Source organism: Aspergillus uvarum, assembly GCF_003184745.1.
Source record: "Aspergillus uvarum CBS 121591 unplaced genomic scaffold BO82scaffold_22, whole genome shotgun sequence".
NCBI lineage: Eukaryota > Fungi > Ascomycota > Eurotiomycetes > Eurotiales > Aspergillaceae > Aspergillus > Aspergillus uvarum.
Window position 1 is genome coordinate 451749 of NW_020291319.1, and position 15878 is coordinate 467626.

A 15878-nucleotide genomic window follows, 5' to 3' on the forward strand; every position below is an offset into this window, starting at 1 on the left:
CCGCGGCCAGGGTATAACATGACAGAAGTGGAATCCAGCCCATTTCGACCCGCACAGGATATCTTATTTTCCTTGTCAACGGAAGGTTGGTGGAGGATTAGCAGCAGCAGCAGCAGCAGCACGCGATACAGCTTCAGTTTGATCCGATAGCCGACGTGGTCTCGACCTCCTCGTTGCGTCGCAAGCTCCAATGCTTTGCATGCAAACTAGGAATTTGTGGAGGTGCTGTCCCGCACGACTGTCTTCCGAGCACTGTATGAAGCTGGGGACCCCATGGGGGATCTGTCTTCATGTTTTGTTGAGCTGCGCTGCCCTCGTCGAAATGAATCCCTTAGGGTGATTAGGATGACCGATTGGTTGTTCCCATCATTCTCTCGCCGAACTGACGCCGCGACGGCTATGCTGTGTATCTTGATGCAGGGACTATTGCGTGCTGTTGGTTGTCGCCGGCTATTGAGCTTCACGAGCCTTGCGATGAACTCTCGGACTCGGCCGTGATTGTTTGCCCTTAGAGATAGGCGGGGTTACTTAGGTGACTTTCGTTACCCGATAACCGCAGCTCTCGCTGAATGAGCAGCTTTGGCCTGCCGCGAGTAATGGGTTGCATGGTAGAGCGGAGATTTGAATTTGTGTAGTCGTGGACCACATGATTGTTGATCACTGGGGTACAGGAAGGAGTCCGTGTCCGTAGGGTCAGTTGCGCGGTGACAGACATCGTTCGTCGGGCTAAAAACCCAGGAACTACAGACCTGCGGGGGTGGTTCGGGACATCACGGAACAACAGCGAGGATGGACAGGCCCTTGCGTGGTATTTGGCCCAAGATGCGTGGTAATTACTCTATATCACTCTATCACAATGCCCAAGGCTGGCGACTGCCGCCATAACCCACTGACACACAACACTTATCAGCTCGATCCGAGCATGGACCAGAGTTCTGTCCCCGTGATCTGCGTTCCCAGGAGTTCCGGTCAGAGTCACACAGGTGGTAAACGCGTCTACCATATTGATGTTTGCGGAGAATGATCTTCTGGGCGAAGTTTGTTTGCTCTGTTGTAAGATAACGCAATCATCAACATGATATGGCCGATGAATTCTGATCTCGAGGGCAGCTGAACTCACGCATGCAAGATAAGGGCGGGTAGTAGCCCCCCATTTGGAAGTTTGCCGTGGGTTTGATGCAGGCAATGGGTACCTCGGGCATTATCCTCGAAAGCTTGTAAATCACTCTAACCCGTTGATCTTTGATCGTGGTGGTACAGCGTGCTACTGAAATCCTTGCTACTTCAGTCAATTATCCGCGATGGCCACGGAAGAAATCCTGCGGTGTCAGTCTCCATCGAGGAAGGAGTCTTAAGATAGAGCTGACCTTCTTCCGCCTTTAGTTCTTCCTTTCTACGAATGGCTAGATACCCGATATTGGCCTAATGACTCTACTTCTGTAGCCCTTCTGGTGGTTAGACTCTCACTTTGCATTGAGAGAGGGTTCGTAAGCCTATAGGCCTCTAGAGCCTTAGGCCACTTGCTCTTAGCCTGTGGTCACTGCAGAAAATCACCGGTTTCAACTATATCTCCAGTGCGATACTCGGATTATGTCTTGCTAAGCTCCATGCATACAATCTGGGGTTGAAGTCCATCTCTACTTAGTCTACATCCACCATGCAGTAGATACTGCGGAGAAGATCTCCGCAGCTTCATTGTGTGCATCAATGTGATATGTCTGTAGAAGCAATGTACATACTCCGTACTATATAAAGTGTACTGTACTGTACTGTTCTGTTGCCGGGCTAGCAGCTTGGCTGTATGATGACGTCATCATCTATCTCTCCACATATTCTGCTGCCTTTCACCGTCAATACTCACTGCGGTGGGCTAATCACGTGGCATCTGGCACTGTCGTCATTTCCCAATTGTTTCCGCCGAAAGTGCATGACTTCCGCTCGCTCCTCATTCTTCATTCTCCACATTCCCAGGCCAAGTTGTGGTTGACCCCTTGGATCTGATCACTTCGCTTAGCAGCCCACCCCCACAAGTGAGGAGGGAACGAGACGGGAGAGAGGGGATCCGCGGAGAATACAGAGAGACGCAGTAGACTGAAGCCTCTTCGAACAGAGAGGCTGTCACAAACACGGATCAGTCGGAAGGGCAGATCTATCTTTGAGAAATGGCTGTTCATGCCCAGCAGCAATGCGATCTAACGCACGTTATACACTTACTAACCACATTAGCCAGCAACAAATAACCCCGGGGTTGACCATCAGCGCAGCAACTAACGATACAACAAGGGATGGGTGTGCATATCCGACCAACCGCAATCTGCAAACACACCGCGCCAGTACACATGACAGCTACCTAGTTGTACCCCCATGCAACAGACATCCAAGCCGTCCGTCCTGTCCACCCCGCTCCAAAACCTTCAATTTCATTGATCTCGGGCATTCAGACTGTCAAGCTTGACCCGGAGGAGAGTGTCCCATTAGCGCGGGCTTCATCCTTCCGCCACGCAAGCCTGGACGGTAATGCCACTGGACCGGGGGTCCCGTCGAGCACAGACACCACTTCTTGACCAGCAAGGAAGAGAGCAACGCCTAGGTTAGCAACGTGACAAACATGCCATACACATTGTCTGAGCGCGCAAAACCCCTCCTCCCCCCTGCTGTGTGCGAGTTTCAGTCCGACTTATCGCCAGCCGACCGTGTTTCCCCTCTTTCTTCCTCAATGGGAAACGTTGAGCATCGCGGTCCGCGAATGTGGGGTGTGCAGCTATAGCAGCCTCCCGTTAAGATGGCCGTACAGGATGGCTTCGATCCGTCCCCTCCGCACTGCAATATCATGACATACAGCTTTTCCCTCTGTCTGGCACTTTTACTGGGTCCCAACCGCCCTATCCTCGAGCTAGTCACTTGACAAGAGCACAGCCTTTGCGGGGTACAGACACCCTGGAGCACATCATATACGCAACAGTGTGGCCCCTGGTCTGCCAACTCATGCTCTCTTCCTGCGCCTAGCGCTTACCCTCAGTCGCGACAACGCCAGTACGGGAGTCTATATCATACTATGGCCAATTATACAAGTATCCACAGGTATATGGGCATCCTTGGCGCTTCTTCACCCTGTCATGGCTTAACAATCACCATGCTGTTGTCAACATGACCATCGGAATTTTTCATTTGAACAATTGTGCCTGCAAGATTGGGGATGAGACACATGCCTGCCATAAGGATCACTCAGCACCCGTTCAATTCTTCCAGAACGGCGCAGGAGGCGATCTCCGTCTCATGAGGTACGCCATTCAATCCCAGTGTGCCCGCTGCATCAGGCTACCAAGCCAGACAGCACATTCAACTTCAAACCACGGACGCAGCAAAGGTGCATCAAACCTTCTTCCTAGGCCTCTTGGCAGTCTCTAGCCAATGCTTACAAACCTCCCAACCTCCCAACCAACCAACCCAACCCGTAAGCACATATCGGTATAGACGCCTCCACCGTGACTTTTCCAACCTGCGCCGTCTGGGTCCATTTCGAAGCCCACTTCCCAAACGTTGTACGTTCCTCCTTGCCACAGCCACCTCTCCTTCCCCGCCTCGTGAAGTAGTCCTATTCAGATAGAGCATCACCTCGTGCAGGGGCTCGCCACTGATATGAGACAATGCAAACGCCCTACGTTTACGACATCACAACGCCCCCTCAGTGTGAATGTATCCCTACCCGCTGATTGAGTGGTGGCGAAGGGCCGCGGACGACCCTTCCAAACGCCGCCCCTTGATGCGCCTACCCGCCGTCTAGATGTCAATAGAACCAGTAGAACCCCCTCCAAGATGGACAATCTCGACAGACCTTGAACAAGCCAGACCCCTCTGTAGAACCTGAGGCAAATCATTTTTGAGCGGCAAAAGGAGTACATGCTGTACGATCGAAAACTGCAAGAAGCAACCCTCGAATACATCCATATACATGTATATACTCGGAGACAGACAGACCAAAGAGGCGAATCCCATCACTTTCTAGAAATAGATTCCACCCCTGCAATCTACAGTGTCCCCGCCGTCTCTCCCCTTCATTGCATTTTTTCAAACTAGTCAGTAAATCTAGTAGTATGCCAAACTCAACCAGCCTGAGGCAAAAACAATCCCTCGCCCCTTTGCCTCCACCGCACACACACAGCATCCCAAATTCAGTTATGATAATCATCTCTCTTGATATTATACCTCTACAGCTGTGTTTACCTCTTCAGCTAAAGACATCACAACGCAACAATATTGAGATCATCCTCTGCACCGTTGATATCATACACAGGACACTCATCATCCCCCTCTCTTCCCCCCCCCCCCTAGAAAACAAAGTTATGCTGTGGCGTCCACCTCGCCTCGCCTCGCCTCGCCTCGCTTAATTTCGAATCTTCCAGATATTTCGTTTTCTGTCAGTGTGTGTGTGTGTGTGTGTGTGTGTGTGTGTGATTGTGTGTGTTACTTCGCTTTCCTGCGCAATGATGCAAGTTCCGTTCCGGTGCTGCGGTCTGGGACGCCCGAGATATGCAGATGGCAGAGCAGAGCAGAGCAGAGGGCGAGAGTTCCAGAGAAGCAAAAAGCTGTATGTACTGTACGTTCGTGTTCGTACAGTGAGACTGGGACAGGGACAGGGACAGTGGTGCGGTAGGTAAGGTTCGTATAGCATCGTTAACTTAATTAACTTTGGGATTTCCTTCCCCTGGGGGTGGGTGGGTTGGTCGCTTGCGCTTGCAAGAAGCTAGGGTGCGGGACATAGCCATGAACATTAACATTACCCTTAACATAGACACACAGACGAGAGACAGTAGCAGAAGCGAAAAGTGAAAGGTGAAGCGAGAGGGAGAAGCAAGTGCCACTGGACGGGGTTGAGGCGGTCTGCCATGCAGTCCTGACTGACTGTGCTTTGTCTTCTGGGGGGTTAAGGAAAGCGGGGGATGAAAAGTTAGACATATGCACCCAGTCTGTCTGTCTCCAGGTCCGGTCTCGGTGGGAGTGTGATTTGGGTTCTTGGAGTTTTACATAGTACGGTTTTGCATAGTATGGGTGTGCAGCGTAGTATACTGAGGAGGAATGCTTGACTTTCTTGATTTCTACTTAGTGCTTTGCCTTTGCTGGGTCAGTGGGATTTCTGCACGCCGCTGCGTGCTGCACACTGCGCACTACACTACACTTGCCTCTTCTCAATGGCAATGGCTTGCAGGTTGCAACTGGGCCTGGCGGGTTTACTCCTTTGGTCACCGCAGAGACACGTAAGAAAGAAACAGTCCCGATTACAATTGTTGTGTGCACCTTGATGAAAATTTGTTTGTATTATAGTGTGACCCTATTAATCCTTCGCTCATTCAGGAGTCTCGACATTGTCTTGGTGTACTACCAACAAAAAAAAAGCAGAATTCCGCCCATCAAGCCAGCTTCATGGATGACATATGAAGAATCGAAGCGCAAATGCAACAGTGTCAGACAGCCGCCCCGAGACAACCAAAATTTAAGACAGTATTAGGCAAAATAAAAAAGGGATAAAAACGAAGGATACAATATATGCATAAGGTGGATGAACGGTCTTCAAAAGCATCGGTCTGTTCTCTCTCTTTTCTTTCTTTCTCTCTCTCTCTCTCTCTCTCTCTCTCTCTCTCTCTCTCTCTCTTTTGTCTTCCTGACCGTGGTCGTTCGAGTTGAAACGAAGAAAACAATGATAGAAGGGTATGATCATAGGCGGGCACAATAAACGTTCTTTTAAACTTCGTCAATGTTCGTATGTATCGTCAATCGTCGTTATTCTTTCATCTGATCATTCGAGGATTGGGACATGCACTAAACACTCGCTGTTCGGCGTTTCTCACTAGGTTTCTGAGCGTATGCAATCCACAAGCGAAAGCCCGTGCCACGCTGTTGACATTCACGGATCACCTTCCGGTCCGACCAGATGCTGAGAGCTATATCGCCATTCGGGAGGATAGGGATCTCGTAGCATCGCGTGTACCACCACCTGCCTACCTTGGCGACTATCTTGCGGATCGATTCATCGTTTGTGGGTGACGGGGATGGATCAGATAGAAGGTCACCCAGAGACAGGTCGGTTTCATTGGAAGATGACTTCCCATGGAGCTTTTGGTAGAAAGTCGCAGGAGTCTCCGTAAAGGGCGAAACATTGCCTGAAGGGCCAGTTGCTGCAGCGAGCACAAATGGGTCTGAGGATGAAGTGGAGGTGGAGGATGCCGACGATCTCACAATCATTCCTGCAACTGGGATACGAACCATACATCGTCGGAGATTATCGAACCCGTACTTTCCAAGCAGTTTCTGTATGCTATCGCTCGCGGGCTTCAGGCTGATATTCGGGTCGGACACATATGTCCTCTCCTTTAACGTCCTCAAAGCTCTTCGTGTACGGTTTCCCATGTTCACCATGTCGCGGTCAAGGATGCTCATCTCCAGATAACCTCCCGCGCGCAGAACACGCTTGCATTCAGACACAAGTCTGGCTTGCGTGTTCTCCGCACAAGCTGCGGGAAATCGCAGAACAGCAACAGTAAAATATCCCTTGGAAAAAGGCAAGCGGTCGCTGAGTGTTGACTGATAGAACGTGTGGTGATTTGATGGTGGCTGCCATGCTGCAGGGTGCTTGAACGTAGCGGTATTGACTCCCTCATTGAGACTATAGACACTGGCTGTGGGATACGTCAAGGCACAATAGAAGGACCAATCGTCGTTTCCCAGTCCATCCACGACCAAAATTCTTTCCTGATCTCCGCTTTGGACACGGCCATGTCCGGGACTAAAGAGAACCCTCCCGAATGATAACCAGCGACTGGTCATGAGCGAGCCGGATCTGATGTTCGTGAGCGCAGTTGGCCCTTCACGATCACGTTCCGCTATGTCGAATAAGGCAGTGTTGCGCTGACGGCATTCTTCGAAACTGGGAGATGCAACTAGTGATGTGGCGCCAAGCAGGCCTGACGGGTGCTCCGCACTAGGCAATGGCATCATGCTCTCGGTTTCTTGCTCCGTTATTTCATTGTTTTCGTCGTGATTATCACAATAGCAGGCAATGATGCTACTAAAGGAAGGCTGGGAGGAAGGAGCAATTGACGTGCGAGTTTCGGCAGCAACGTTGGACCTGCGGAGTCGGATTGAGCCATTAGTCGAAACTGGAGAGGAAGGCGTAAGCTCGACTTTTGGCCCATCAGCCGGACCAGTAAGGGGCTTCATCTGATCACTAGTCAATTCAGCTTGCAGCGTTTTGCTAGCCATTGTCACCATCTCGAGGTTCCGATCCGACTCTGAGCCAATCGAGAACAACGTACTTGTTGTCTGGGGCGACAGAACATGATCAATGAGGTCATCGTACTCTCCCCATACTTCATCTTCCGTCAAATCTGCCCCAGGGCTTGGAACCACGGCTGTAATTGCAGCAAGGTTCTCGGAGCCACTTGAAGAAGATACTACCGATTCCTTCCTGGGCGAAAACGTCATGAACTCATCCTTTGCATAAGGACCAGCAATGAAGTCTAGGACGCTGAACTGAAAAAGATCGGCAAAGGGGTTCGCTAGGTCAAAGCCGTAGACAGAATGCTTTTGCGGGGATTCGACCTGTTGCACCGTAGTTGGTTGCGAGATGGGCGGGGGAGATTCGGTAGGCTTCGGGCCAACTGGAGCGAGTAGTGAAGGAGAGTCCGCCACGCTAAATGGTCTCGAAAATGACTGCAGAGCCGGCTTGTGTGGTCGCTCTCTTCTCGAAACAACCCGGGGGATGCGACCGATCGATGTTAGGCGACTGGTACGTTTAACTTCAACTTGACCATCCGATCTGCCTCCAGGGCTCTGAGGATTAAAGCTCTTGTCAAAATAGACCTTTGGAGACTGGGTCTGATCTCGAAACAAACTGTCGTGTAGCTTCGGTGGTGAAGGTAGCAAGATGGAATCGGTAGCGTTTCGTATATTCAGAGCAGCTGACGCCTCAACAGGTGAGGCAACCTCTGTCTCTTCGCCCTCGGTCGGAGGTGAGTTCTCAACACGATGGACTATCTCTTCAAGTGGGTCTGAGTCAACGTCCAGCAGCGCATAGTACGGAATAGGCCTACGGGCAGCTACGGGAGATACCGTAGCATGAAGCTTTGGGCCAGAATGGATGTCAATGTCGACAGGTGAACGAACTGTGTCCGGTTTTCTATGGAATATATTCCATTTGAGCCCAAGGCCTCTCTTAGATGGCTTCTTTTGTGGACTCTGTTGCTCAAGAGCTCTGGGCTGTCGATCATCGTCAGGCACTTGAGGTTTCTTATGTTGCGAACTGACCTGAGCAAGCGTCTGCAGTCTGACAAGTCTCGTCTGCTCTGGTTGAGTGACAGACATGTTTGCTGGCTCGGAAAATGCCAATATGCTCGAAGTCTTTTGCCCTTCCGAGCCTCTCCAGACTGATTCGCCCAGTGTCACCGAAGTCGCTCTAGAAGATGGCAAAGTCTCCGTAGAGCCGCTTGCAGATGGAGAGACCCTGGACTGTTGTGTCAGAATTGAGTTTGTGCCTGTACTGAAACCACTTGTGCTCTGCTCGCTCTGCCTTTTCAAGGCATTCGTACCATCCATACCGCCGCCTTGGATGATCACAGGCTGAAGACGCTCCAACAGGAAGTCATCAAGCTCGAACTCCGGGCGGCCTTTCCCAGGAATGCCTTTGCTGCTGGAAACAGACTTTGGCCCACTTCTTACTGAGCTTGACGATCGTGCTCGACTGGTCGTACTGCTAGTCGTGCTCATCTTGCGGCCGCGCTGCGAGTATCTGCCGTAGCCTTCGTGGCCTGTTCCAGCAGCTGGTCCTTTGCGAACAGATCTACCTTCGTTATCCTTCTCTATCTCTGATTTAGATCTCCTAGAGAACAGACCAAGGGTGTGGGTTTTGCCTGGACTGACGGCGTCGTGCTGAGCGCTAGGACCCTTGGTCAAGATTCGGGGGCTCTTGCGTGGGAGTTCGGGCGACATAGGTATGCGTGAGTTGTTTCGCGTAGATAAAGTAGAATGCAGAGAATCCACAGACGTAGTTGCAGACAAAATTGAATGTGTTGCTCCCTCAGGTACTGCACTCTGATCTCCTGAAGTTCGACGCCTATGTCCTGTCAAAGCTGCAGGCGCTATGTTGCTCTGAATGATCGGGGAGGGCTCCAGCACCAAATGATGAGTCCCTTCTCTGCTGGGTCGTGTGGGAATATGGACAGAAATCTTCATCCCGTCCGCTCTCTGCTCGCGAGATACAAATCTCGATTTCTGTGCTGCTTCAGAGTCCGGCTGTATATCGTGGCTTGGCTGTTTTTCACTGAAGAGGAACGGTTCTGTCCAATTGGGTAGCTTTCGTGGCAGGCTACTTCCAGCCACGTTCGGCGCATTAATCACTCTCATCCCACCAGACTCCTCATGGTAGTTGTCGCCATGTGAATTGTCCCGGCTCACTCTGGGGCCTGGTTCCAATTCATCTATAGCGCTTCGTGCAGGGAAACCTGTTGATGAGCTGAGCTGGTGTTGCTGGGGAGAGAAGACAGGGAGCCTGCTTTGAGATGGACTTGGCTGTCTTATACGAGAACCCTTAGGAGGGACCGGGATCCCTGGTGAGTACGAAGATAAGGTAGTAGGTGTGGATGTCCTGCTCCACATGCCGGGAGACTCAGAATACCTCGTCGATGGGCTGCTGGCAGAAGGGATGATTGGGGTTGGGGGTGGGAGGTTCTGTGTGTTGATCGTGGTGGTCCTAAGACTGGCAAGCTCCTTGGGAACATCGCGAGCTGTGTTGCTCGATACGCTGCTCAGCGAAATCTCCGACGAGGTCATTGGTGATGAAAGTTGTCCGATCAGACTAGCATTACTTGGCGGGAACTGAGATAGAGTAGTCGATGGACGACCAATGGAAGGTTGCTCTGGAATTATAACATTCAGCTTCTGCGACCTGATCCTATCCGGCATAGGCCTAATTTGTGCATTATGCTGGCCAATTGTGGGCGCCCTCCTTCGCAGAACATTCCGAAGTCGACCTTGACTTGGGGTCTGTGGTTCGGTGCCGGAGTGACTCAGGGGTCCAGCAGCCATGTGGGATACCAATAATACACGACGATCTGCCATCGGGTCCGGGATTGATTGCGGCGAAGATGAGTGGATCGTCCCCTTGGAGGATAAGGGCGGACAAGCCATGAGGCCAGTCGGAATCCTCGACGTCTTCGAGAATGCGGAGGCATGGCGACTATCTTCTGCATCAGATAGAGACGGTGTTCTGCTATTCCTGGATGGTCCATTGTTCGGCCTTGGTATCCGGGGACGGTGCAATAATTGGGCAGCAGAGTTCGAAGAACGCGCTGAAGCCATCCCGGTCGATGATACATTTCGGGGTTGAAAAGCGACATCCTTCAGCCGGGGTATTCGGCCACCGTCAGACTTGTGCGACGACATCGTATGACCAAGATCCAGTCGCCAGCCTCTGTCCAAAGACTACTAATCTAGCGATGTTATGGAAACGAACAAGGCTTGAACTCATTCCGTCTGATTCCTGATTATCGGGATTGGAGTAAAATCTGCAGGCAAAATGCGATGTAAGCTTCTATACACTCCGGGCCTGAGACAGAAGACTGGTTGATCACTTACATTGGCAGCTCGTAGCATCGTGTTCTGCGGGGGACAATGACAGAAGCGCTTATATATGGGGAAAGTTGAAGACTTCACAATATTGCAGCGTGGCGGGGTATTTTCAAGACACAATGAAGCGGTAAAGGTCAAGCACAGAACGATATACTATACAAGGGTTTGAAAGCACCATGAAAAACCGCGTTCTCGGAATAGCAGGCATCTGAAAATTAAATTTGGCCGTCCAGATGATCTGATTGCACTTGAGCGACGACGACAGAAGATATCCAATTGATCGCGGGTATACTTAAGCCGGCGGGCAAATGCACTCACTGCGCCACAGCCCGGAGACGTCGCCGGTGGCTAAATGCAGGCAGGAAGAAAAGAAAGTGGTTGAGCTGGGTCTGCACGACCACGTCAGAGAACGTGCTGCGGCAGTCTGCAAATCAGAAAGTCCGCTCAAAAGGAAACTCCCAAAGGCCAGCTGAGAGAGAAGTAAAGGGTAGAAAGTGAAGTGAGGAGGAGCAAGAGGGCGACCTAGGGAAGGAAGGTCATGGATCAGGTTGTATTAATCAGTGGACCATGAGATCTGGACCTGGGCGACAGTCTAAGAGCGTCCATGTTTGAGTTCAACCCCATTGTGGACCGTCGAGCGCCGCGGGAAAGCAGGATATCCATTTGCAAGTCGATTTAATCCCTATAACAAAAGGGTCAACTATCACAGAGGAATCCTGGCGTCGTTTGTGCGATCGACATCGGCGCCGGATTCGAGCCCTGATGTGACCGGGACGATCATTGGCGCAGGAACTACTCTGTCGCCTTGTCGCATAGCATATCAGTACGATTATAATATAATTCCCGTCATCGTAAGTGCACCTTGGAATGGTTATCGTTGGGAGCAAATTGAGCCTAGAGGATCCTCATCTTGGTCGAGGGCACGAGCGTTTTGGACTCCATAGATAGTACGCAGATGTCAAATTGCGAGAGGCATAGTGAGCCAGAGTGGACGGGAACGATTGTTCAGATCCACCCGCGTTTGCTACCTTCGTTATAAGTGGTGAAGACTACCGCAGCACAGGCTTGGGGACGCTTGGGGACTATTCAACGGTAAAGGCTGACAGGTCTCGATGGAGTCGAGTGGCGTGGGATAGTGGACAGTCCGTCGTCCTGGGATCCGACCACTTGCGACGGCCAAACATGCAAATGGCAGATGCAGGCATCAATTAATTCATTAGAGGAAGAATTGGCGCAGCCAGATCTGGTCTGTGTGTCAATCAAGGATCGACTCTGATTTGACGCCTGTCGGACATTTTCCTTCATTCTATCGGGGAATTCGGGGGGAGGGGGGGGGGAAATGGCGAGATTGGCGACAAGTGAAAGAGGGGGTGGATTCTTTTTTTTCCTTAGTGCGGTGGTCAGGTGAAAAGGTCACTGATGGTCACTGATGGTCACTGACTTTTGTTGGTTACTGCCACTTACTGGCCTTGCCGATCGCGGCGAGTCCGAGGAAGAGAACGTGAGGAAGTGACGAACCACCACGAGTGGACTACTTAGTCTACATTACACTATTGATCAGGTGCAGAAAGACGAGGGAGAAAGAAGGAAAGAGCAGCATCTTCAGGTCTTTCAACTTATCCACACTTTGTGCCATCATTGATCATTGATCCTCCCAGAGGGGCAATTCTGGTACGCTGGAAGGTTCGCCCCGAACCATCCTGTCATCCCCAGTTTCCCTGCTTCCAAAACTGTACGTAAAGTACACTGCTCAAACAACTTCTTCTCCTAGGACGAACCATGGCATGAAATTAGTTCTTGAATATAACGACTGGCCAGGATATACTTTGATTGTGTTCAATCACTGACATCCTAGGTTATGTACCCAGTACTCCATACAGTACACGGCAGCTGAGACCAAGGGCCACAACTTAGAATGGTGGAGACACCGTCGGTCCCTGAAGCAATCAATTCATCGAGGATCAGAATCGAGAATCGAGAATCAACCCTTGTGGGATCGAGGTTGGCGATCTATTAATATCTCTGCTACTCTTACTTGCTGGACTACGGAGTATTCCTTCTCTACGCTGGCCATGACACTCACGAGTTCCTCATACTTTACCGTCCCAGTAGATGCGGAGTCGCTCAGCCCGTGGGTCTTGATCCGCCGCTAAATTCTTGTCACCGTGCGACAATCCGCCCTGATTGACGGATGCCATCCGCGCGGCCTGGCTCAGCACCGAGTCTGGACGGGGGCAATACACCGCGCAACACGAGGCGATTCGCTCCATTTAGTGAAGCAAAGGCCCTTTCGCTTACCGCAGTTATTCTCTTGGGCGGAGATCAGCGGTTATTCGAGGCCCTAGCTCAGCATTAATCATGGGAGTGCTTGACAACATTTGACTCCGGTCAGGATAAGCTAAGCTGAACGATGGCCATATATACCAATCACCGACCAGCCTCAAAGCGATTTCTCGTTGGGACGGGTGGGATACTCGAGATGGGTAACAGGACACGAATTGAAAGTAGTAGGCGGGGCGTGAATATGCGGGCGGCATGATAGTGAGAGTCTTCTGCAGTCACTATTGGCATGGTGTGGAGTGGGCGATTTCGATCTACTGACGCGGATCTCATGGCTTTGAAAAGACAGAGATAATTCTGATCTTTCCATGGCCAGCAAGCAGCGAGAACTGTCTGACTTTCTGCAGGAACCGGCGCCTGTCATGCACCTTTCAGCTGAACATGTCGAGGCTGCCGCTACCGACCGCCACAGTAACATAACTCGCAGCTTGACACGACCGTCTAGAAATCTCCAGAAAATATTGAGCGTCACGAACAGCCCGCTTCTATCTCTTCATGGTTGTCGACGAAACAAGTCCGGTTCGCTTGATTCCCCGAAAACATAGTAAACATGGCACAAGACAGGAACAGAAAACAGATGTTGGACTGAATGTCACCCTGAACGGTGCTTTGTCCTCGTTCAGCACCAATCTCCGGTCAAGTTCCGATTGTCGACATAGCAACGATAGCCCTGGCCTTGTCCCACTCTCGTTGACTCGTCAACCCACTAGGACTGTACGACTGCCATAGGGAACAGGGGCATCTGGCCGATCTGATTGACCAGGTCGAGCTTTCATGGTGCCGTCCTATCATACTACAGGATTGATTGTATTGACAACCATCGCAGCTTTCTTCAAAAAGCTTAAGCAAACCAGTAAAAGTCTGAAGATCGATATTAAATTCCTTAAAACGCCGAGCGAGATGAAAAACGGATAGAATGAAAGATAAAGCCGAGAAGCAGCCTATCCGAATCGCTTCTTCCTGGCTTCCAAAGCCTGCGCGTCCTTTTCACTTAGACTGCTACCCTTGTTTCCACCTCCATTCTGCTGCTGGCGCTGAGTCTGACCTTGACCCTGGTTGCGATTCCCGCGACCCTGTCGCCGGGACTTATTCCGGCCGCCACCGAAATCGCGTCTCTTTCCTCCCCGACCACCACCTTGTTCATTCTCACCGCGACCACGCTTGCGCGACTTCTCCTCCGGAAGTGCCTCGTCCAGCTTCTTCACCCCAACCTCGGTTGTGGGGGCCGCGACGGCAGCTGAGCCAAACCGCTTCGCCCGTTCCAGCTGCTTCTCTGCAGCTTCGATGGCAGCCTTGGAATCCTCCGTAATTCCAAATTTCTCCGCCCGGGCCTTACGCTTCTTCAGCTCCTCCTCCATCTCCGTAATTGGAAGGCCCGCAGCGAAGCTCGGGGCCGGCTTCTGCTCGGCCTCTTCTGTAGTAGCGGTAGCGGCAGCCTCCGTGGCAGCCTCAGGCTTCACCTCCGCGGAAGCAGCAGCACCCTCCGATTCAACCTTGAGGTCGTTCGTGGTAGCAGGATCGGTGTCTAGCTTCTGGTTGGGTACGGCAACAGGGTTGGCCACTTCCCCTTTTCCACCGGCCGCGATGGCAGCAGCTCCAGCGTCTGTGGAGCTCTTCGCAGCGGCCTCCGTGGCAGGGACTTCGTCATCCTCCCAGTCAATGACATCATCCGCTGCAGCTGCTGGAGCTGTAGATTCGGTTGTCGTTTTTGTGGGCTCGACGGCCTTGTTATCATCCTCCTGGAGGCGAGCCACCATTTCCGCCTTCTTGCCGTTGTGCGGGAGATTCCGGGACTTGAGGATTTCGACCAGCTCAGCGTTGGTCTTCTTGCCGTAATCGGTCGTCATGATGCAAAGCGGTTATGCGTTGTACTAGATCAATTGATCTTATGGAGGAGATAGTAGAGAACAACAGGCGCAGGACGTTGACGACGTATACGAGCGGATGTGGTATTCTGGTTCGAATCGGCTTGGCGCTTCTAGGACCCGCTGAGGTGGTCAATTCCGCTTGGAGTTTCGAACGTGCACCTTGCTGAGATGATTAAAGCGCAGCGTTAACGAGGGAGGTATTAGAGAGCGATGAGACAGATGGAAGGAGAGGTTAAAAAGAGCGCAGCTGGTTGAGGGACGTGTTGGAGACGGGAGGCGACTGTTTGGCGGCGGTTTGCCCGTTCCGGAAGAGCTATCACGTGTAACGCTGACGTAAGAGCCATTGCTCCTTCATCCAGAACTATACCGAACATCTGCTATTCTTGAATTGATGTTTTAGAGTCCGAAGGCCGAATGAATGTCTTTATTATTCGCATATTGGTACTTCAGCGGCTCGAGTTCAATCAACATCTGGCAGCAGAAGTAGAGTTTCTATGCAGCCAATGCGCAGCTACTGTATGCCGGACCATGACATGGCAGGCGAGAGGCATCGTCAGCCAGTTTTGGCACCCCCTCCACGCAGACAGTGCAGCTCATTTCTGACAAGCCAGCGTTAGATTTCTTGCTATATATAAGCTGGCATACTTGGTGTCTGGACTTGCTGTTATTACTGACAAGGAAAAGACTAATAGTTGTTTGTTATTACTGGAAGTGAACAGCTCTGTTCATACTCATGTTCATGTTGTAACCACTGTCGGTAATTTTTGGCTGGTGGTTCCAAAGAATCATAGTCTCAGGTCTTTAAACAATGTGAAGCTTGATATATCGCTCGCTCTGATCATAACTGAATGGACTACTAAGTAGCTTGCGAGAATGACTTGAGTGGTTTGTGCATCTGGAGATATATATACCTTTTTTGGCTTCAGATCCGGAGTGCTTCACAAATGACTCCTGTCGGCCCAAGTTCAACAGATACGGACATGTAGTACTAAAAGAACGACCCTAAATATCCCAAAGAGAGCTACTCTAAAAAAGCACCACTGTCAATAA

General features: G+C 51.2%; 2 protein-coding genes across 2 annotated transcripts; both read right to left on the reverse strand.

Moving 5' to 3' along the window:
• Positions 1 to 5774: 5774 nt before the first annotated feature.
• Positions 5775 to 10558, reverse strand: BO82DRAFT_64060 (uncharacterized protein). The gene has a single exon (XM_025641420.1). It carries the CDS (start codon positions 10432 to 10434, stop codon positions 5818 to 5820), a length of 4617 nt encoding a protein of 1538 aa, XP_025492760.1. The 5' UTR covers positions 10435 to 10558; the 3' UTR covers positions 5775 to 5817.
• Positions 10559 to 13810: 3252 nt separating this feature from the next.
• BO82DRAFT_353782 (SAP domain-containing protein) lies at positions 13811 to 15170 on the reverse strand. The gene has a single exon (XM_025635048.1). The coding sequence runs from the start codon at positions 14805 to 14807 to the stop codon at positions 13902 to 13904; it is 906 nt and encodes a 301-aa protein (XP_025492761.1). The 5' UTR covers positions 14808 to 15170; the 3' UTR covers positions 13811 to 13901.
• Between the last annotated feature and the right edge of the window lie 708 nt (positions 15171 to 15878).